This window comes from Manacus vitellinus, unplaced genomic scaffold (assembly GCF_001715985.3).
Source record: "Manacus vitellinus isolate BGI_N305 unplaced genomic scaffold, ASM171598v3 scaffold_15_pilon, whole genome shotgun sequence".
Taxonomy (NCBI): domain Eukaryota; kingdom Metazoa; phylum Chordata; class Aves; order Passeriformes; family Pipridae; genus Manacus; species Manacus vitellinus.
In genome coordinates, this window is record NW_021939122.1 from 3,037,483 (window position 1) to 3,060,132 (window position 22,650).

The 22,650-nt window shown below is 37.6% G+C and overlaps 1 protein-coding gene across 1 annotated transcript in view; it reads right to left on the minus strand.

Annotated features, from left to right (window-relative positions):
- ADK (adenosine kinase) overlaps positions 1–22,650 on the minus strand; it is a 260,288-nt gene that overhangs the window by 1,813 nt on the left and 235,825 nt on the right. The window contains exon 9 of the mRNA XM_018069002.3: positions 16,586–16,672. Within this exon, the coding sequence (XP_017924491.1) occupies positions 16,586–16,672 (87 nt within the window). The remainder of the gene's footprint in view (positions 1–16,585; positions 16,673–22,650) is intronic.

Sequence of the window (22,650 nt, forward strand, 5' to 3'; positions counted from 1 at the left end):
GATACCTTCACAAAGAGCAAACTGTACGGAGAACCAAGCGCCTCTCAGGGGCACGTGGTTCACAGCTGCAGCTAACATAGCCCTGGCATGCACGGCTTGGAAAGCCAGAATTCACTGGGAGCCAAGTGCTTTGAAAACCTGAGCACCTCTTTAAATGATTAGAAGCAGAGAGTCCTGAAAAGGTACTTGGAAAAGTCAAGTACGAGCAGCACCAGAAATTTTATGGATTGAGTCCCTCATTTCTGAAACATTTTGTCTTGGCTGAAACTATTGTGATCGAACGCATGGCAGAACTTATGGCAGAGGTGAAATATGTATTTTAAATTTGGAAGAGCTTTTCAAGATGTGAAAAGTAAATTTAGTATCTTATAATTTAAAACTCCATTCTGTCATTCTAAAGGTAATATTTTATTCACTTTTATCGTGGTTTTAATATGTTTCAGATGTATCTCTCTTCCTCATCCAATCACAGATGGAAAGTGAGTCTTGCCCAAGAAAATCAGAATTCTAGCAAGCTGAAAGATGGTCTTTTTAAAGCTTTCATCCACCATTTCCAGTTTCTGTGTCATGTTCAGGCTTTGGGCCTTGACAGCACAAATGTAATCTTGAAACCATGTCTCTCTTAGGTACTATGTAGATCACAGGTACCAACTTCTGACATATTACAAATTTTGATTCAAAGCTGATATGTTTTGCTAGCTTGCTTTCATATACACTTTCTCTGTTCATCTTTGTTCCTGTTGGGACAAAGACTCTACATTGTATTGTGAAGCTCTCATTCAATCAGTTCTCTTTTTCTAAATATTTCCTTTTGTGGCACATTACAGCATAATTTTAGAAGACGGTGAAAATATTTTGTCCTATGCAATAATGTCTGCTTGTTGGAAATTAAAAATCACGTAAACCATGAAAACTAAGGTTAGATTAATGAAGGATAATACTGGTGAGCGAAAGACCTGTTTTCATGACTTATCAAGATCTATCTTGCCTTCTCAGTCATGAGTGGTAGTGAAAAGAAGCCTAGTTGATGTATAGTTTTCTCTAAAGTGCACTGAATGGAAGAAGAGTTTGAAACTACAAAATCTATAAATCAAATACTTTTCATCGGAATAGGGAGGCCATAGAGAGTAGGTACATTATCTGACAACCAGGAGAAAACTTGTATGTTTTTGATATCAATACTTTTCTAGGGAATTACATATTGCCTGGAATTTCACAGATATTGACTGACAGTAGCTGGGAAAAAAAATGAATGCTTCACTAATAAAAGTTAAGTCCACCAGCAAAAGTGAAGAAGACAGGAGTTATCAGTATACAATACAAAGATAAGAATCTGAAACAGGAAGAAACTGCACTGTGAGTGCTATCACTGATGGCAGTCAGGGATGACAGACAACACAACTGTGGCAGGATGGTCCAGCTGCAATAGTTGGGCAACAGTTGAGAAATTCAAACAGCATGCCTGGCAGAAATCAGCCCATTTCTGAATAACGAGATGAAAATGGTCTGCTCTCCATTACATTAACATGCATTCTTAGGAGAAACTTTCTTGGATATGTGGAGAATGTCAATCATTAAATTTAAACTGCCTGGGAGGCAGGAGCTTGCCAGTGTGCTTCTGGGTGGTTAAAACTTGAGAGCAAGTTGTAACCATATGTAAAATGAGGCTGTTAAGACAGTCCATTTCTGACTCAGTAAGGATCGAAGATGCACTGGGCAGGCCTCCAAAGGCAAACACTAGGCTTTGTGCAGAGCATGAATTCAGAGAGAGGTTTATACAAGAAAGAACAACTGTCCTCTACATTTATGATCAAGGCAACAAACATACATGAAGATAAGAAAATCCACAGAGTAGAAGACCATAAAACATGAATTATTTTTCAATACCAACTAGACCGACACTGTCACCACCTCCCAGGCTCACTGTAGTTTCAAGCTAGTATGTATCTTTTGTCTTCAGTGAAGCTACTTCTTATTTATTCTGATTTATTGAAAGCAGAGTCAGGTGAAAAAACATCCTGTTCTAATTGGGGATAGAAATGAGAGATCTCTGTGATTTCAGAGTGGTGGAGAAATGACATTAAGTACAGCTGTCATATATGAGATATGAAGAAACTGTAGTGGGGAGTTTGCCCTCAAACCATTCTCTTGTCTGTCGAGTTTCTCTTAAAAGGTCTGTGTTTCATAGACGAAATAGAAATAGTAGTATCTGACACAATAACACATCGAATGACAATACAAACACACATATCACAAACACAGAACTACATCACATAGTAAGGCGAGGCAGTTGGCAAAGCAGACCCCGAGGGAACACCAGAAAGCACTGTTGTTTGAGCAGAGAAGCAAAGAGCTCTATCAGGTTGGCTGCCTTAGCTGCAGAATGTTCATTTTAGTTAATGCTGTAAAAAGCAACATGGTCAGAATGTAATTCAGGGTTTGCCTCCTCCAGTGCATAAGGTACTGTGATGCAAACCCCATGAGTCACACTCTCAAGGAATGGATTCAGAACTTCTGAGTTCCAGCTGAAGTAGTTACTCCCCCGTTTTTCACTATGCTTCTTTGCTGCTGGTATAACCTGACACCCTGTCAAAATGAGCCAGATCAGTTTAAGCAGTAAGCTGTTGAACAGTGGATCTTTGCTAACCCAGCTGATTTAAACTGAAGTCAGTTAGTGAGTATTCAAAGAGCCTGACCAGTGAGCAGGGTGGTGGAAGGAAGATGATAAGCAGTTGAACTGTGTAATCTCTTTAAGGTGCCATGACTGGAAATGCAGAAAGATAAATGAACATGGCTTCAAACTTACTTTACACTCCTACAACTTCACAGACCAGAACAGCAGAACCGAACTCTGATCCTGTATCACAGGCCTGGGATCACAGAACTAAATCATCCCAGCACATACTAAAGTAGCTCAGCATCTACTTTCACTTCTGCGTGGTCTGAACTAGTCCCTGGCTATCACTGGAATGGAGTGCAGAAAGCAGTAGTACATTTTGCTACACAAGACAGCTTCACTTCAAATATTTTCCCCAAAAACCTTCAGGCAATATTGCTTACCATCTTCTAACTGCAGCTATTCTGTACTAGTGTTTCTGCACTGCTGAAGCTGTGGATGATGTTACATGCATTGTGTACCACTCCTCACACTAGAACACAAAGGCCAAGAGCCAGACTCGAGGCTTTCCCACTGTCTGACTCCTGCCCTGACATCCAACGTGTGTAACTGTTTATGGGGTAAGAGAAGAGGCAGTTGCGGGATGTCTAGCAGGCCACCTTGCTGTAATGAGCCCTCTTGGTAAGCTTTCAGAGTACATGGGATGCCTTTTGTCCCTCATGGGCATGGACAGCCAAGTAACCACCTTGCACCTAGTCATGGTAAGAACTTATTTGATACTGTGTCCAATTTGTCCCACTTATCTTCCTAGAAAGAAAAGACAACTTTGCTTCAAAAGTTGCTTTAAATGTTAGAGTGGTGCAAAATGTATTTGCATTCCCAGAGGACAGAAGTGATTATAACACACCAATAGCTATTTTTGGCCCTTAATTATTTCTTTTCTGCTCAGTAGAGAAAAGCAACTCTGAAATCACTTTGCTCTGAAAAGTGTGCCTGAAATAATTGAGAGTTAATCTTTATTATCTCTAGCTTGCTTGCTACATATTCTCAAACACAATGTTTATAATTGTGAGGTCTGCAAACAGAATGAGGGATGGAAAAAGCAAGTTGCCTTTTTCTTTTTTGTGCTTATCACCAAATGGAAAGTCCTGTAAGTTAAATGCCAGAAGCAGTGCTTGAGCCTTAGATCCAGACCCAAATCAAAGCCCTCACTGAAACCAGCTCAAATCTCTTTGGGAATGTCAATATGATTTTGAAAAGAACAGCAAGACAGTCCACTGACTGACACAAAAGGTGTTGTCTTAACTTTGCTACTCCTAAGAGCAGAGTAGCACTTAAAAACCATTAAAGGAGAACCAAGTCAATTTTCTAGGAAAACAGACGCTTCAGAGGCAATTTCACCAAAGTCAGTGATTTCTCTGGAAGTTTTATTTCCAAATTATCAGTGGTAATTCTGAACGAATGCCTAGTGCTAGTGCAGTTGGGCAGGAATGTGGGAGTCCGATAGTGAAGATTTTAAAACAGTTCTGGTCTGCTTCAGTAATGGTTTAACAACACTTAAAAACAGCTCATATTGAAGCCAAATGTTTCATTTCAAATTGTACACTTGACAATTAATTTTAATGACTGTTAATTACTAATGCTGGCTGGAAATCCGTTTATAGCCTCCGTCACCCAGCTCCCCCACTACTCGTCTTTCTGCAGTTTCTCTCACACTTCCAACCTTTATAAAATGCCCATGGCAAAATTAATGTGTTTTTTTTTGCTTGTTTGTTTGGTTTTTTTAATACAAGAGAGAAAAGCAGAAAAAACCAATTATCAAATGCATTAATTATAAACAATTACAAGCTGACCCTGAGTCAGAGTCCCTCAAAACCTTTTGCTATGTGATGTTCCCAGACAATCCTCTGCATCCAGCTGAATCCTGAAGCACCTAATATAATCCACGCTAGCCAGGCCATTCACCAGCAAAATTGTCCCAGACACAGAAAGGATCATGAACAGCTGAGCTGCCTCCTCTTTTTTGTACTTAAAATTTCTACAGCCTAATTTGTGAACTGCATTTTTTAAAATGGTGTTATTCTACCATGGGGACAGTTGCAAGCACCTTTTCACACTCTTGTTCATATACAGAATTTATCACAGTTGCTTGAACGCTCATCTATTTTTATGTGATCCCACTAGATTTCCAGGCCAGCAGTGTGGGAAGATGCAGTTTTCAAGAAATATTACCCAAGCAATGTAAAGCCTTGTAGCTGATGACTGAGGCTTTTTTGGATGTCTTTTAGCACTGTTGGAGTGGGTTAATGTTGTGGTAGCACGAGCCTGGTCAGTTGTAATCAGGTGGTTGGCAATGCTGCTGCCAAGAGCCAACCAGCCAGCCTAGATTTTGTAAAAGATGTTGGCATCAGTTGGTTCCGCAAAATAGTCACTGAACGACTGTACCTCAACATGCTGAGGTTTCTCCTTTTTTAATTTTGTGGCAGATGGTGGATATTACAGCCAAGAACCGTGGTAAGCCAGAGGCCCTGCCCATTGCTATCAAACCAAATGTTGGCTATTCTAAATGGAAACGTTTTTGATTAAGGGTGGGATTTGGCTTCTGTTGTCATGTCTTTTTGGCACCGTGGTCTGACACATCAGACTTACAGTATATAAGACAAATTAAATGTAAGCATCTTCAAATACACTATACTTCTTTCAGCCTTCACACACCATAGCACTTTCTCTCTCAAAATTTACTGTAAACATTATTCCATACATACACATATGTTATTAACTATAAATGTATATGTATATGAAGAAGTGTCTTTCTCTCACCTTTAAAATAAAATGGCTCTGTGCTTATACAGAACTGTAGTGCCAGGCTAATTACAATTGAGAGAAAAAAGGTTACCAACCCTTTTGTAAAAACAGTAATTTAAGATGTATATCTAACAAGTGGCAACCTTGAAATCTCTCACTGAAAAGAACATTAGAAAACCCTTCCTGACTATACCACTGGAGGAAAGTTTTAATAAAAACTAATTAAACTACAAAAATCTCAAGTGGTTAACTGATTTTAGGGGCTACATTTCTGGCAATTCTAATTATCCTCTTGTGGCTTCACTTAGTGTTTCACAACCATGACAGATGACAATGAAAAACTGCAGTTAAATTCATCCTCCCTGACACCATGCTAAGCACTAGCTTCTCCCTCTCCAAGTAAAATCAATACCATGTTTGAGTAAACACGTTTACAGCTTTATTAGGATGTCTCGCTTGTTCTGTAACAGCTCCTTGAAGCTGTGGTAACAAATCGACTCAACTCAGTTAAACCTAGAGAGCTGAGTAAGAGGCTCATCGATAAGGTTGTTATATAAATAAACTGCAGGAGATCAGAAAGCTGGAACAAACAGCCTGGTAAATGTCAATATTTTTGCTTCCAGAGAATGACAAAACCATGAGATCAGGAATAAAATGTCTCAGAAGTCTATATTTACTTTATTTATAAAATGGTCACGTGCTAAATGCATTTCACTGCCTGTGTACAACCCTCTTACAGAAACTTCTTATTTTCTAATCATCAGCATGAATATCAAACCAAGCATGTTTTAAGAAAAGCAGTGAATACTGGTATTGCTGTCCCTATCCCTCTTGTTTTCTTCTTATTTATGGACACATTTTGAATGCATTGAATTTCTGTAAGGATCACTGAGATGGTTATACGTCTTCCTCAGTCTGAGGTTATACAGTCATTTATGGACACATGCAAATAAAACAACTTTGCATTTACTAGACAACTATGAATAAGTGAAAGGAGTGTTTTGAGTTTAGCAGCTTTTTCCTGGAATGGAGAGGAGGTGTTGAATACACAAAGCAAAAAAAGAACTCGGTCTCTTAATGCTTTAAACCATTACATGTGGAAAATGTTAATGAAAGATTCCTGCAGAAATGTGACAATAAAAAAAAACGAAATAAAACTTCATTACATCCTTGTTATTCCGTTAGGAATCAGTTACTCAAGGCTGAATAATTTCATTGCATTGCATATGTGATTACCACTGTTTGGTTCTACCAGACCAGCTCACTGCAGCTTGTAGAACAAGGTGTGATCATACTTCCTAGGGCCTCTATAGACACTTGGGCCCATCAGAGGCTTCCTCTAAGGAAAATTAGCAGTCTTGTTTCTCTGATGCTTTTGTGCAAGTAGGATCAGTTTGTAACTCTATAGTGGTTTGGTCCTGAAGGCTGTGCCTTGGATTGAGAAAACTTAGATCCTCATGTGAAGCCTACTCAGACTGATGGGAGTTTTCCTATCACTGCCTTGACTGTGGACTACCCACCTTCTGAAATGGAATAGCTCAGGGCTGGAGGGGAGTCTTAAGTGTTTTTTAGTCTGACACCCTTCCACATAAATCATCCTTAGTGGACTCTATATAATCTGCTGCAGATAATTTCTATTAAATTCCCTAGAGCATCTTATTGCCCAAGAAAAGAACCATTTCAGCCTATAATACGCTCCAAGAAAGATGTGATTGAGTAAACTGATAACCAAGTCATAACTTCTCGTGGTTTAGACCTATTTTTGATTTTTAAGTCCACATGATGAGCTTTGGAGAATTTCCTTTAGGATCAGAATCTGGTTGCATTAGGCTTGTCTCCACCAGCCTCCAGTGGAAACATTTGATTAAAAAACACCCTCCAAGTTTACCAGGAGTATTCAAGGTACTGCACATGCCAACCGAAATACTGGAATTATGTTCTCTATCTGAAAAAAATACTTTCTGGGCTGATATTTCTCTTTGTTTTTCCTAAAAGTATTCTAGAGAGTGTTCTTCAAAACCTAAAATTCTTCTTAGTAATTTTTGAGACAGCAGAGTGAAATAACCTTTCTTTTATTAGTACCTGAGGAAATTTTCTGAGCCTCAAACCAGATCTGTTGCATTGATATTAAATAGTGCAGATTACTACACCATTACCTCTTGGAATAAAAGGAAGAGAACTGCCCTAATTGAATGTAGAAATAATGACTTTCTAAGGATAATAAATTGGAATAATATGTACTATCCTTTATTCAGTTTTTAACATATATTCAAGTGCAAAAAAGGCTACATGAATGTAACTCCATAGCTGAGACTCATATGCACAAAAGCCAGGAGATTTGAAATTGCGTTTGCAGAGCAACCATCTCTCCAGAAGGTTTTATTTGCAGGTGTGCTTCCACACAGCCAAGCCAGCACTATGAAAAGAGAATCAAAAAGCAACACCCAATGCAGTGGGAATACAGGAGCTAGGCAGCCTATGAATTTTTTGACTTTTGTGGGCTGAAATAGCCTACCCTAGCATTATATTAATAATGCTCCTATTTTAATACAGTGACATTTGATATGTTTTGCCTCTTTAAATATCTGTTAAAGTCCTGGGTTGATACTAATAACTTACGATCACCAGTAACAATAATGTCCCTTTCTGCTAAGTCGGAGATCAGTGGCAAACCAACCTACAAGCACTGCTACTACAGCTGCTTTCAACTTGGACCATATTTTTTCTTTTAATTCCTTTTTACTGCAATCTTGCCATCTTCCCACTTCAAGTATGAACCCATTTCAGTGTGGGGGAAGTGAACAAATTCTGGGAGACGTTACCATCCTGTTATATAACAGAGCAGCTGCAAGCAAGGACCCAGCTAGCAAATACCCAGTCTGAGAAGTACCTTTATGGCCAGTGTGTCAATCTGCAAACCACCCCACCAAGGCACATTAGATGTGAAACACACAACATATTTCAGAGTATTTTTATATTTCCTGGTGTGGTGTTTTATCTCCTGTGAATATAGCATCAGCCTAATCTGACACATCATTTCTTAGGGGACTATATCCTGCCCTGATTCCCAGGGGAATGTTCTTGATGATCCCATCTGACGAGTGCCTCTGTCTCTACTCAGAATACATTAAAATAACACAAAAATATTGCCAACAGTCTGCAAGCAAGGTAATAATAACTCATTAAAGTAATTTCTAACCTTCCATATGAACATTTTCTTTATCGTTACATGATTTTCTTACACATGACACATTAACATAAAATGAAATGTTATGAGGGTAGGGATAGTAGGCATGACAAAGTATTTTAAATGGTGATGATTTGCTTTGAGGCGTTAAGTCAATTTGTAATTGTCCCATAGCTATTACAGCAAAAATTGGAACTTTATAATTGGTTTTGAAAATCTATTTTTAACACCGTAGGTTTGTTTTTTTAAATGTATGCAACCTATTTGACGTTTATTTCTTACAAAGCCTGTCCAGACTGTCACTGAATTTGTGGTGAGGTAAATTACACCTTTTAAAACCCAATTTTGCAAAATATTAATCCTCTTGCTGTGTACTGAGGCTCCCTTAACGCTGACGGTGTCACTGACAGGAAAAGAGACACAGAGGCTAAAAGGATCAGGTCCTGCTTCAGTCTAATTAGAAACTTCTGAAGGTTTTTAATTCCATACACTGATCCTTTTAAGTGGATCTCTCACTTCTACACGTTATTTAAAAAATGACAGCAAGTATACTAATGTTCTGCCTTACATGAATTCTACTGTGTCTTTTTCTGGATTGCCTTTACATTGAATAGGTGAAAATGTGAATTATCATATTTAAGTTACTACATTAGGATAAAGAATACATATGTAATAAAATTAAGAGGAACAGTTAGAAACCAGGAGAAGGGTAGCAATTATAACAAAACAATTAAACCAGATTGGATCACAATTATACTTGGACAACACTTGCAACCAGTTTTAAGTATAATGTCAGAGTGTATTCTTTCCAAAGAATTAATTTAGGATGGCAAATTGGTAAAAAGAGAAGTAGGGAATTAAAAAAGAAAACAGAAATATTCCATGTTTTTTTCTGAGTTATATTTATTTTCATGGTTTTGTTTAAGTAGAGACAATTCAAACTGTGGCAAATTTCTAAACTGAGCCAACACTAATGTTGGAATTACTAGCGACTGGCTACACTATTGATCAGAATAATGATGTGCCTCTAGCTGAGACTGAGAAAAATCACCTAGGAACATATAATCTAGTAATTTTCTAGTTCATAGAAGGTCAGTTACAGAGATAACATGGTCATCTAATAGCCTGGGTTTACGTGTGATGTTTATCTGAGAGAGTTACAAATGCCATCACGAACATGTTGACAAGTTATCCCTTAGCAAGCAAAGACTGATGTCCTATCTGCAGCTCAGCTATTATACTCATGTATCCTGTTTATAAACCAGGAGTATTAGATGGGCAAAGTGGGCTGTCAGTCAAAATGCTGATGACACTAAGAAAGTATTTTTATTTCAAAGCTTCATATCTCATTTGCCATGATCTCAGGATTGCTCAGAGGCAATTAGCCATGTTGTATAAATGAGAACTAAGAGAGTGCTGCTTTCTGTCATAACTGTTATCTTTACCTCAAAGAAAAGGCAGAACAATGCAAAGTAGTATCCCCTCTCTCTTCGCTGGTGAAGATAAATGTTGTAGCAAAAATCAGCCATTACAAGTTACATGCACATACATACTTAATTGATATCACTAAAAAAATACCTCTCACTCACAGCTGCCAAATAAAATGCAGCTCAGAGCTCTGGTGTTATCAGAAGGGAGTACTTCAAGCAGTGATATTTTATCCACTGTATTTCTCTCTATCAAACGTGATTAAAAAATGATGACAACTTCCCAAGGTATCTTAAACAAGTATAAAAACCTTATAAAAATTAAAGACCTCTGTAAGTGGATGAAGTAGCTTCTGATATCATGCTCCTGCTCTTCAGTAATGAACCATTCCTAGCTCCCTGAACTCTTATTTCAACAAATCTAGAACACTTTAGGGGGGGTGAGTACTGAAGGGAGGGTAGCTCTTACAACAGAGATTTATACAGAGAGGAAAATACAACAAATAAGAGGAATATTTGTTTTTAGTGCAAACAAATTCTTCCACAATCTTCAAGGGCCCTAGAAATCCATTAAGTAACTTTCTTTTTAATACAGTCACAAGCTTATTAATAATTTAGTTTTCTGACAAAACATTCAACTCTGTCTCAGCTGAAGGCATTATCAGATCTTTCTGCATGTTTAGCACTCCTGGAATAGCCATATAGCAACTATTCATAAGAGCTTATTTAATTTCTCACATGTGCACATGCTTCCATCCACACAACTGCTTCACAGGAAATACAAAAGGGACTTATTAGACAAAGTCATGAGTACAGTCTCTCCTTGCCCTAGATCAGATTTATTGCAAGAAGATGGAATTCTCATTCTATGAACTTCATTTTTTAATTCAGTCAGCTCCTACTCTTTAGCCACCAACATTGCCCTCTGAAGACGATTGAGGCTGGATTTCCAGAGGAGCAAGAACTGGTACCTGGGAACATAATACCTATAGGATTAAACTCATAGGACTACAGGACAATTTAGGTTGGAAGGGACCTCTGGAGGTCACTTGCTTGAGCCCCTGGCTTAAGGTAGGGTCAATTCAGATGATGTTAAATCCCCCCGAGATGACTTTTTATTTTAAAAGTTGTTGGATTCCTTCCATAAACTACGAATTCTGAAGAATAACATCATAAAAATTATTATACTGGTCTCAATTACATTTCCATTCTTATCAAGAGTATACTTGTTTAAATCCACTGGCTTCAGTCAAGCTATTCCAAAGTTATCCTAGTGTGTTGACAAAACAGAATCAGACCTTTTTTCAAAAAGGTTTCTGAATCAATCAAATTTTCAGTAGTAGAGGGGCAATGTTGGGCAACTGTTCTGTGCACTATGTATTCTTTGCAAACTTATATTTTTATTTCTTGTGCTGTGGTTTTACAAATATACATACGTGTATACGTACATGTATAATATAGTCAAAGAATGTTTCACACTAAGGATAATATTTTAAAATTTTGATAATATAGAAGTATGCCAAATATTACTTAGCTCTGAAATCAAAGCTGGATGTCAGTCTATAGAAAATCATTTGCATTTACCTCATGAAAACAGGCAAATCTGAACAATATGAGGACCTTTAGGCAAACTCCTAGAAGTCCAAGGTCTTTATTTAATTTGTAGAGACATTTAGATTAAGATCAAAAAATAATGTTTGGAATTAATGTCTATATTAAAGATGAGGGAATGGCTTTACAGAGCCAGTTTGGCTCAAATAGAAACAAAAGGAGGGAAGTATCTTCACTAAGCCCTGTGGTCTCTAAAGAGGAGATAAAGATGCCATAAGGTCCACTCACACAAGGACACATAAAAGAGGACAATTCCTCTTTTGCTGCTCTCCGTGTCTCTATCAGAGTAGTTCTCTGATAGCTGAGACAGTTGTTGGCCATCTCTTAAGGCTCATGCTGGGCTTCACAAGTAAGAGAGAGAACTGCTAATTCTGTAGGTATGTGCACCAAAAACGAATGCAGCTTTCAAACCACAGCCAGAAGCTTTATGAGATTCCTCAGTACATGAAAGCTGCCAATGAGATTTTTAAATTGACAGGTGGTTTGAGCCATTGACCTCTGCTTTGATACTGACAGAGGCAAATTGCTCTCAGCTCGTATTTGGCACTGTACCATGCTTAATGAAGAGCTCCTTCTACCTTGGGATTTCTTTTCCTTGAGAATGGTGTAACATCTTTATAGCATGGTGATAAGTAATACACATTTGCTGTGATCATTCTGTCACTGCTTCATCACACTACTTTAAAATGATTTGTGGCTCCATTTCATACTCTAGTACTTTTCATGTAGTATATGACTAAATCATAGCAGATTACTAAGTCAATACATTTATATTGATGGAAGCTGAAGAAACATTGATTTTACACCTTCTCCTATTCATTTGTTATGAACTCTCTACCCAGTTCCACTGAGTAGACAGATTCTAGGGGAAAGATTTTGCAGGGAACAATGGCAGCAACTATCAGAACAGATGCTTATTGTTTTCATTAGTTACGGTGTCAATGACAAAGGGGAGTTCAAACAGAAGGCAGACCTACTCTGGCTAAAGAGAGCAGGATGGCATAAAGGAAAGCATAAGATGGTAAAACTGCCCATTTTTCAATCTATTTATTGTCATTAAATATGCTTTGATTATCATTATTGCAAAGGTTCAAACTGGGGCTGACTAGTAATAAATAAATGTTAATTTAACGAGCAACTGAACGCTCCCCAAACGCTACAAACGAAGGCTGTAATTCCATTAAGAGGACTCTTGTGACATAAGCCACATCAGCAAAGCTCAAGTGATTTGTCAACGTCGTAAGAACATGGAGGTAGAACCGCAACTTCAATTTATGGATATTTCAGGGATTTATAACCAAAAATCTGTGGTACCCCTGAAAACCACAAGAGGTGCTGAGATGCTACAAAGTAAATCATTATTGCTTAAACTTCTAAAAGGTAGCAGTGTAGCTAGAAAGCAATAAAGGCAGAAATGTGATAGTATTGTTTAGAGAAGTGTTTTTAGCATAAAGGTACCTGCAGCAATTTTAAAACCCAGTTTCTCATTCATGCATTGCACCAGCCTGAGTGGCAGATGACTTGACGTCTGCAGTAAGAGGCAAGAAATTCAGAGATATTCCTGGTGCCAACTTAATAAAAACACATTTTGACTGAAGAATGCAGTGTATTTCTTGCTGCTAGCTGTTAGGGTGAGCTAGTTCTCCTTGGAGGCCAGCGGCTTCATGTTCAGAAATGCCGAACTCATGAATCAACTCACAGAGTTACAAGTGCCCAGAAACTTTGTGTCTTTAAACTTTTTCACGACTTTAAGGCTTCAATACCTTCAGTAGTTAGACTGGTTCTAGTAAAAAAACCCCAACAGATTTCTTATTTTCTACTTTTACATGGAGAAATACATGAGGGGTGATTTGCCAAGCTGGCATAATTATTGAGAAGGAATTTCCTTACAGTCTGTGAGTTATACCTCTGGAAGAGAGTGCCTTTGTGAAAGACCTTTCAAAATATCATAAGAGTCTAACAAACTTCCCAATGTAAAATAAATCCTGCTTGATGGGGTTAGTTCTCATTATATCCCACATTTCCCACTCAGTCAAAACACTTGCTTCAACAAAACCACTGTTCAGTCATGTTAATATACTGGTCACAGAGAAGTATGGGGAACTTTGTCATGGGAATCTTGTTCTCTGCTGTTTGAATAAAGGAACTATGCTTCCAGGAGAGTATATTATCACACTGGGTGAATTTTTTAGTTAAGGGATTAATTTTGAAACATTTTACTACAAGGATGCTAAAATCAAAACATTATATGTACTGTTGCCTAGGTAGTAAACAACTGATAAAATCCTCAGTCAAAGAAAAAAGCTAGAAAAGCTTCTTTCTGAAGAGAATATAACCATTCTGTTATAAAAATTCTGTCAGGACAATAACACTGCAGCTGGCTTGATGCTAGAACCAATAGAAGATATGTATGTTGAGCAGCATTGCCAACATTGCTGAATAGGGCTTGCTGGTAAGGAGACAATAAAGAACTTTTCCTGTTGCAAATATGTACTTTGAAAACACATGAAAAGTGTGATACAGATAAAATACAGACATTTCCCTCAAATGAAACAGACCAAATCAAAGCCCATCCAGTCCAGTATCCTATTTCCCACATATGGGAAGGAAAATTAAATGACACCATGAAGAAGGAACCAAAGTACATAAGACTAGAATCAGCTGTGTTATGACTCCCAATTCTTCCATCTGGACTAAACTCAGGAAAATGTATTCTCTGAGGAGAAAAAATGATCAATTTATTATTTATGGAGTGACAGAGGAGAACTAAGATATTCCAGAAGCTAATGGAAGAACTACAGATATTCTGAAGCTCATGTTGCTTTGTGTCACAGGAGAGAGAAATATGGTGCAACGAGAGCCTAAGTTCACACAACAATACTCAGGTAAGTGTCTGACCACAAGGGGAGTTCAGACAGATTTGCAACTGCTGAGCTAACTTCCATTGCAGAGGGAAAACCAGCTGTGGTCCTTCCTTTCCCTGGCAGTGAAGGAGAACTGTAGAATGCACTGTCCTGCATTGCACTTGTACTCCATAGGAAAAGCATCTGATGACTCAGCGTTATTTGTGGGGCAACCGAGGAAAATAATATATATACATCCATAAACAGGGTACAGGACCTTTGTTAAGATTACCCCAAATATACAGAAGCTTGCTGCATCCAGACACATTATGTCAACACTTAGATTGACAAAGGAGAGTTGATCCTTTGGATCTCTCTCCTTGCTTTCCTCCCTCTCTCCCTGAGTTTAACACTGTCCACATAATTTTTCCCTTTGAGAAAGGAGTCTCACAACTGATCCAAGACCAGCCTGACAGGATGTGCCTGAACTCCTTACACTGCTGGTGAAAGGCAGTAGTTTGGAACAGAGACTGATGCAGCTTACATAATTCAGGATATTCTGAATAACTACCAAAGTCAATGTTTTAGCCCTTCTACAGAAAAACAACAGCTATGACAGTACCAGGGAAAAGGATGTCATTTAAAGAGGAAGGTTTTTTTAGAGATCAGGCAGTTCTTAAGGCCCTGATTATTTAATTGCAATAGTCTTCCTGCAGGTAAACTAAGAAAGAACATAAGAAGGATTATTAAAAAAAAAAAGTCTTGATTTCAAAATGCCTAAAATCTGAAGAACTGGGAATAAATACATGTATTTACATGGCTGCCACGGAAAACAAAATAGGCAAGATCTCTCTGTTTCCCCCCCACAAGAACAGCAGCTTACTGGCACAGCTGACGCACAGAGCAAATGCATACAAGGACAAGCACTTGAAAATGATCTTATTTATGTTATAGTCACTGTTACCTACTGCTTCAAATTTAGTCTTGTTTGTGATTTAGCAACAATAGAGAGTGACAAGCATGCCCTAAAAGGTGTATGAATAATATGACCTAATGTGTTTCCCTCTATTTCTGTCCTTTTTGATTCATGAAAGCACTGAACTAATGAGTGAAAACATTCCTATCTTCAGCCAGATTTAAGCATATACTGAAAATTTATCATTGGTTTAAGTGCTGTATTAAGTAAGGATGGAATTACTCACATGCTTAAGATTAAGCTTATGTTGAATACTTTATTGAAGTGGGACACAATTCTGAAGCTTTAATTTGGTAACACACTGCTTGTTATCCCTTTCACAGCTACAAGACTGAGCCCTGCAATTCTATTTATAAAGTCTCTTTGGTAATGTTTCCAGTAAATTAGTGACTAATGGAGCTCCTTACAGCTACTACGTACTGGATATTAGAGCCTTCAGGATGCAACAGTGCATCACAGAACTACATGGATGAAGGTTACAATGAATGACAGAAATCTTGGATTAGATTGGTTTTTGGCTTATATTGAATAATTTTTAAAAACAGGCATAGACATAACATCCTCTTTTTTCCTTAGAGCTTGTGCCAAAAAAAATAGTAAGTTTGCAAATGTATATTAAGCAATGCCAGATATTTTCTGGGTTTGTTTTAACAAATTAACCCTTTGCATTCTTTTCTGATGTCCAAATAATTGTATTGGAAGCAGATGTTCTACCAAAATTGACATGATCAAAGACATTATGCTCACTTATTAACATACTGTTTAATATTCACTACAACCTGTTTTAAAGAACAACAATGTGTTAACATTTAAGCCAGGAGGGATTTCTGTACACTATATAGTACTTGATGCAGCTTGTTTATGCAACAGTCTGACAGATACAATTAATCTCATGAAAACGACCAGAGTACAGCATAATGGCACATTATTTTTGAAGTAACAGAACACACTTTCCCTTTGGAAATCAGAACTTAATTAAATCATATAACTTCAGGATGCAGAGAAAAGCTGTAAGAGAATGAAGCTCGTTTTGAAGGACAGCTGAATGAAAAATCAGTAGATTTTATACAGAGAGAATAACAGGATAATCTCCAAACAACAGAAAGAAGTAAGAAATACCTCCAACAAACGCATCTCCAGCTCCATTGGTATCCACAATTTCACTCTGATCACTCACCAACACAGGGAAAGTAGTCACTTCATTTTCTGTAGAGGAAGGGAAGAATAAAACATGAGTTACTTGGAAATACAACTCTGAAAAGCACAACAAACAGTGAAAATCAAAACAATTCAAAACTGGAGCTCTGACCTTCAGCATGGTAATTTGGATAAAAATAGATTTGGCTTATAATTCTGTCTGTATTTACTGCATAGGGATATGGAAACACATTGACTCAACCTATTTGTTGTGGGCATTTTCATTATTTACTTCCAGCCTAATTTATTTTCTCTACCTCCTAATGTTAAGGACAAGAGAAAAAAAAGCAAATCAGAAGGAACAACATAAAACATCTGGGCATATGGACAAGACTAAGAAAAATGTGTCCTGCCAAAAACAGTGCTTCCTATTGGTTGCAGAGAGGTGATGTACCTTCCAGAATGGCCAGTACAAGCCTCCAAAAGATCAACAGAAATTGCTGCACTGTGAAAATCAAAATATACGTCAATTAACTAAAATAAAGCTGTGAAATAAAATGCAGAAACAAGTGTAAATCAAAGTGCTCTCAAATTACCTCTTTAAAAAAACCCCATATATGTAAGAAGCCTTACAACTTGCCATATGACTAGGTTTGGTTTCAAGATTTCAATCACTTCACCCCCTTCCTTGGTATTTATTTAAAAAACCCAACTATTTCCTTCAGCTCCCTGCCCTCTACTGGCACTCCTTAAACCTATTGCAATAGGTGGATACTCAACATCTTCACCTTCAATTCACTGCCACACCACAGTTCAACATAATTACACCACTTAGGTATGATAACTTTAGAGTTCTAGGGTTATAAATTTAATATATGCCACTAATTAATCAGCTATGGCTTTCCAGGTGGTAATGTCATAATGACGTGATAAAAATATAATTACCACCTTGTCACAATACCTTGTTAAAGTGTAAATTACCCCTGTAACGGAGCCAATGGAAGTTCTGCCTCTGGTAGTCAGTATGCATTAAACTGTCTCAGAGCAAACAGATTGTCCTTTGGCAGACAGTAGGAATTACAAAAAGGGGAGGGGGAAGAAAAGCCTGTCAACCAGCGAAAATGAAAACCATCAGAGCTGTTTTCTCTTAATTTTTGGTAAAAATAGAAATAAAATGCAAAATAGATCTTCCAGTCGCTGAAACCTGCAGATGAGTAGTTTCTTCACTGTCCAGCAACAGAGCAAATCATAAAAATCGCTCTTACACTGATGTACACAGTAGCAAACAAGGAAACCTAGTTTGGAAGGCATATAAAGAATTCACAGTCTCAAATCAGGCAAGTCTGTGTATGCTGCAGAGGTACCAGAAGGATCCTGGTTTCTGTGAAATGCAGTGTATCAGCTCTACTGCTCTTCACCATCTGCTACTAAGTGAACCAGGCAGATATAATGATGCTGCCTCCAGAGGGAACTGTTGGCTGGCCCACCAGGAGGGGAGGGGAGGGGAGCATTAGCAACAACCATCCATGAGAGGCAAAGGAAAAAGGGTAATGAAAAACATAAGATGAATATTCCAATTAAAGAACAGGTTTCAGTCAGTTCTCAGTGCATCCTACTCTCTATCCTGTTAAGAAAGCTATTTAGAAACGTGCTCCAATGCTGTGTTGTGCTCTTAAGATAGTCTTCAAGAGCAATGCTTTTTAGTAATTTTAACAGGATTCATTTGAATTGGAAATCAAGAAGGAGAGGTCTTACATTAAACTCTGCCAGACGAGCAGAGTGTATTCATCCATTTCACAAGAAGGTATATTGATTTGCTCTAGATAATACTAAAACAATGAACAATGTGATGAGTCTGTTGAAGCCACATTGTAATAAACTAACCTGCTTCCATCCCAAGTGTGCACAGGCACACACAGATGTTCTACGTTAAATGCACAGCAGACAATTGCATATGCATACAAATGTCTGTGTTTGGGCACAGAGAGTGAATAATGCACAGACATTGTATTTTGAATGCTGTAAATGGGACTTGGCATCAAATAAGATTCTATTCAAGCAAACTAGTACAAATGAAAGTTCTCACCATCGTCTTTTTCCTTTCTTTTCCTCCTCTGTCTTGATTCCTTCCCTCAGCTCCCTCTAGTACGTGCAGGTAAGTATTGCACTATGAGCTCTTAGTTTATTCTTTCTGCAGTAGATATAATTGTTTGTAACTGAATTAGTCTAAAGCCCCAAATACCATCAAGAAATTTGTCCGGTGAATAGTTGTTTTTGAGTTTTTTTCTTATTACAGTTTTCCATCTCTGGGTCTTACATTTTCTCTATATAACTTCATATATATTTTCAAGAGGAGCAATAATCTCATATTTTGAAGTACTGAAGTTTCAGAAGGAGCACATACCACATTACAAAGATATTACTATATGCACATATCCAATAGGCAAGTTATCTTTCTTTAACCTTAGGAGAACTTCTTCTAGCACAGTAGAGTCTACTACATTATAGTTGACAATAATTTATACTGAAATATCAACAAAAGAATACTGAGGTTTAGGGTTTTTTTCCTTTCCTTCACAATAAATGAAGTCAGTTAGAATTAAAGCTGCCACTAAATTACATTGTATTTAGGTGCTGTGTATTAGCACCTAAATAGCTAACTCCTCTGACTGAACTGTGTTGTGTAACAACCAGGCACAACAGGGTGAATTACGATAAAGCAGAAGTCTCCATTCTGAATATCCTTGCTTTTGTGACTTTAATTTTGCTTTAACTTCATTTTTGATCTGTTATGGTATAAAACTCCCAAATCCATCATAGTGAACATTGAGACACCTTGGCTAAGTACACTGGTTGTCAGTGGCCTTGCTTTTCAAAGTCAGTTCTGATTTCATTCATCATTCTGAGAGCTTATGAAATAAAGAATAATTACGTAAGTGTTTTGAAGTCCAAGTGCCGCTCCTCTGGGCATAAAATCCAGTGTTCTATTTTTAAGCAACAAATATCTTCTGTGATACAACACATTCCACTCGGATATCATTTCCTGGAAGCCCAGAATTGTGAGTGCAAATTGCGACACGGTGACTATAACTAGGGAAATTTTAGTAACAAGCAATAATAAAATCTAAAATTTTGGGACTTTGATTCTATTCTCAATGACTTTACATTAGTCAGGAAGTCAACTCTTTCAGAATGATATAGAAATAATCCAACCCAAACATTAATGTAGTGATTCCATAGGCTGAAGACAATATTCACAGACAAGTCAGAAGGATTCAGCTCACTGGTAAATTCAGTTATTGCTAATCTCTTGCATTATGCATACAAACATGTGAAATCTATATTTATTTTCCTCAGGCAAAAATATGTGCTAGCATATCTAACTTAAAACATTTTTGTAGGTAAAACAGTCTAGAAAGATGATAATTGGAGAGCAATATTAACTGAAAAAAAAACAGTGCTCCTTCCATTCTAATACATTTAAGTTCCCAAATGAATATAAGCCTATTTCACAATGTTAACAGAAACAAACGAACTCTGATGATAGCTGCAAATATTACAGGTCTGTCTTTAAACCAAATTAGAATCACAGACTACATGTCTACTCTTAGTACAGTAATAAACACCAGCAAGCAATCATTACATCCAATTAGGCTGAGTACTTTCCTTAACTGGGTCATTTACCAGTCTCTCTTGCTCTTAAAAGTAGATTAAATGTGTAAACTTACATTTAATTACCTGTAACAGAACTCTTATGGGCAACATGTTGGAGTGTCCTTAATTTTGTTTTAAAATAAAATAAAAGGAAGAAGGGAGACCTAAAATATACACAAAAAAAGGTCTAGCTATTTCCTCAAATAATCTTTTGATTTTGGGCTGGTAGTGGTAGTACAGATGCTTACAAGATGGAGTCACAGTCATGATTCTTTTGTGAGCTTTAACTTGTAAAAAAAGGAACAACTGTGAAACAGAATTCTGTCCCATCTCCTCCCCACCTCCATCCTCTCTAATTTTCTTTAGATCAGGGGCCAAAAAACAGATAAAAAGAAAGAAAAAAATGAGACAGGAAGAACTTAACAGAACATAGAAACCTGAACTCAAAACCTATAAATGTCTCTGGGCAGCTGTAAGGTAAGTAATGAGAAAAGTATTTGAAACTAGCCCATGTCTGTTTGGATGATCCTTAGCTCTCACCTCTCTCCAGAAGGTAAACCCCAGAAGCCTACAGGTTCTAAGTCTCTGTACCTTCTTCAGCACATCAATACATCCTTAAAACCCTTCGTATAACAACACTTTCTCCTGTTTTGTTCTACAGTAAAACACTGCTGCTGTTCCTGTTCTTCCCACCACAATTCCACACTGGATAATGCACGTCAAACAGATACCACAGCTGCCCCACCACTGTCCAAAGCTGTCAGGCAACGTGGGGCAGGGCACTGCACGCTGAACCCCCCTTAGAAATCCTTAAGATTTCCAGTGATGATGTATTTCAAACCTGGCAGAGCTGATTCAACCTGTCACTTCTAAGCAAACAGAAGGAGATCCTGCATTTTCAGGCTAGGACTTTGAGACAGTGGCACTAGGTGGACACTCTGGCCCTCCTGGCCCTTTCTGTGTGCACGTTAAGTTTGCCTTGTTTTGCATGCCAACATCTCCTCCATCTAGGTCTGTGCACTGCTGTTGGCCTGGTGCTGTAGCTATTTAGGGCTTGTCAGAAAAAGAAGGAATTTATTTCTGCAAGTCAATAGAGTTGAATAGCATAATAAACAAGATGCAAGTCAGCTGCATGCTTTGGGATTTTCTACCAAGTATTTTAATAATGCACAACAAATGATGTGGTATTGTAACGAATGCAACAAGTACCCAAGAAATATTTATAACTAGTAATGTAGAGGTTGTTCATCCTTTATCCCTATAATAAACAATGTTACCCTAAACAAGTTACAGACCAGCTGTCATTTACAATGCTTTAATGTCTATAGTATAATACAAGTAATACAAATATTAATCGATTTCCATAATAAAGGACCCAAGTAACGGGTCTCTTTTGCAATAGGACTAAAATTCTTTCTGTAGCTGGCTAAGCAAAAGTGTTGGTCAGGATGCAAAGTGCTGTCCCTCAGAGACAACTAGTTCATTTTCAGTAGAAACAGAGAAAGAATATGATGCCAAAGACTTTGAATCTTCTGTGGCTCTACTCATAGAGTAGATATGGTCCTATACCTATCCATGGGGGGAATGACAGTGTGCAGACCCCATTCTCCCTGTCTTCTATGAGGTAAATGAGACTTGTCTTCCCTTTACAGCTCTCCTCAGACATACACATTGTACCACTATCTGGTCAAGAGCATTTTTATTCAGAAGACATAATCATAGCAACTCATTGAAGTGTGATTCATAGGATTAGAGTTAACAGGAGGATGAAGGTTCATCCAAAGGAACTTGTACACTCATACATATCAAATAATAGCAATGATGTGAAATTAAACACTATTTTTGCACACAGCATGTATCCTCTGAATCCACGTCTGATCCTGTCTGCACTCCTGTTAATTCAACACCACTCCTTTGAAATAACTCTTGATTTATACCAGCACGAGATCGGACTCAGAACTCTGTATCTAGTTACAATTGTAACAAACGTAACAGCATCAACTAATGACTCATCACCTTCTATAGGCCCAAATGTGTTTTATTGGACTTCATCAAAGGTGTGGGACAGACTTAAATGTCATTATTCTATATATCATCACTTGCCAGTGCCATGAGTTGAATCTCTCAAATTAAATCTCTTATAATAAATTAATATTAAATAATTCCTAGAACAAGTAAACAAAACACTTTGGATAAAAGATGGAGAAGCAAGAGGTCAACAGAAAATACTAGTTCTGCTTCAGTTTGTCGCTAATATAACATTTTTTTAATATATATATGTGCATACATATATGGAAAAACTGCCCTAAAGAACAAGCTGCTGAATTTTTCTGGCATGTGTCACAATGTTTAAGGTTTAGAATGGCAATGAACTCTGTTGAAAAAGCCTTACA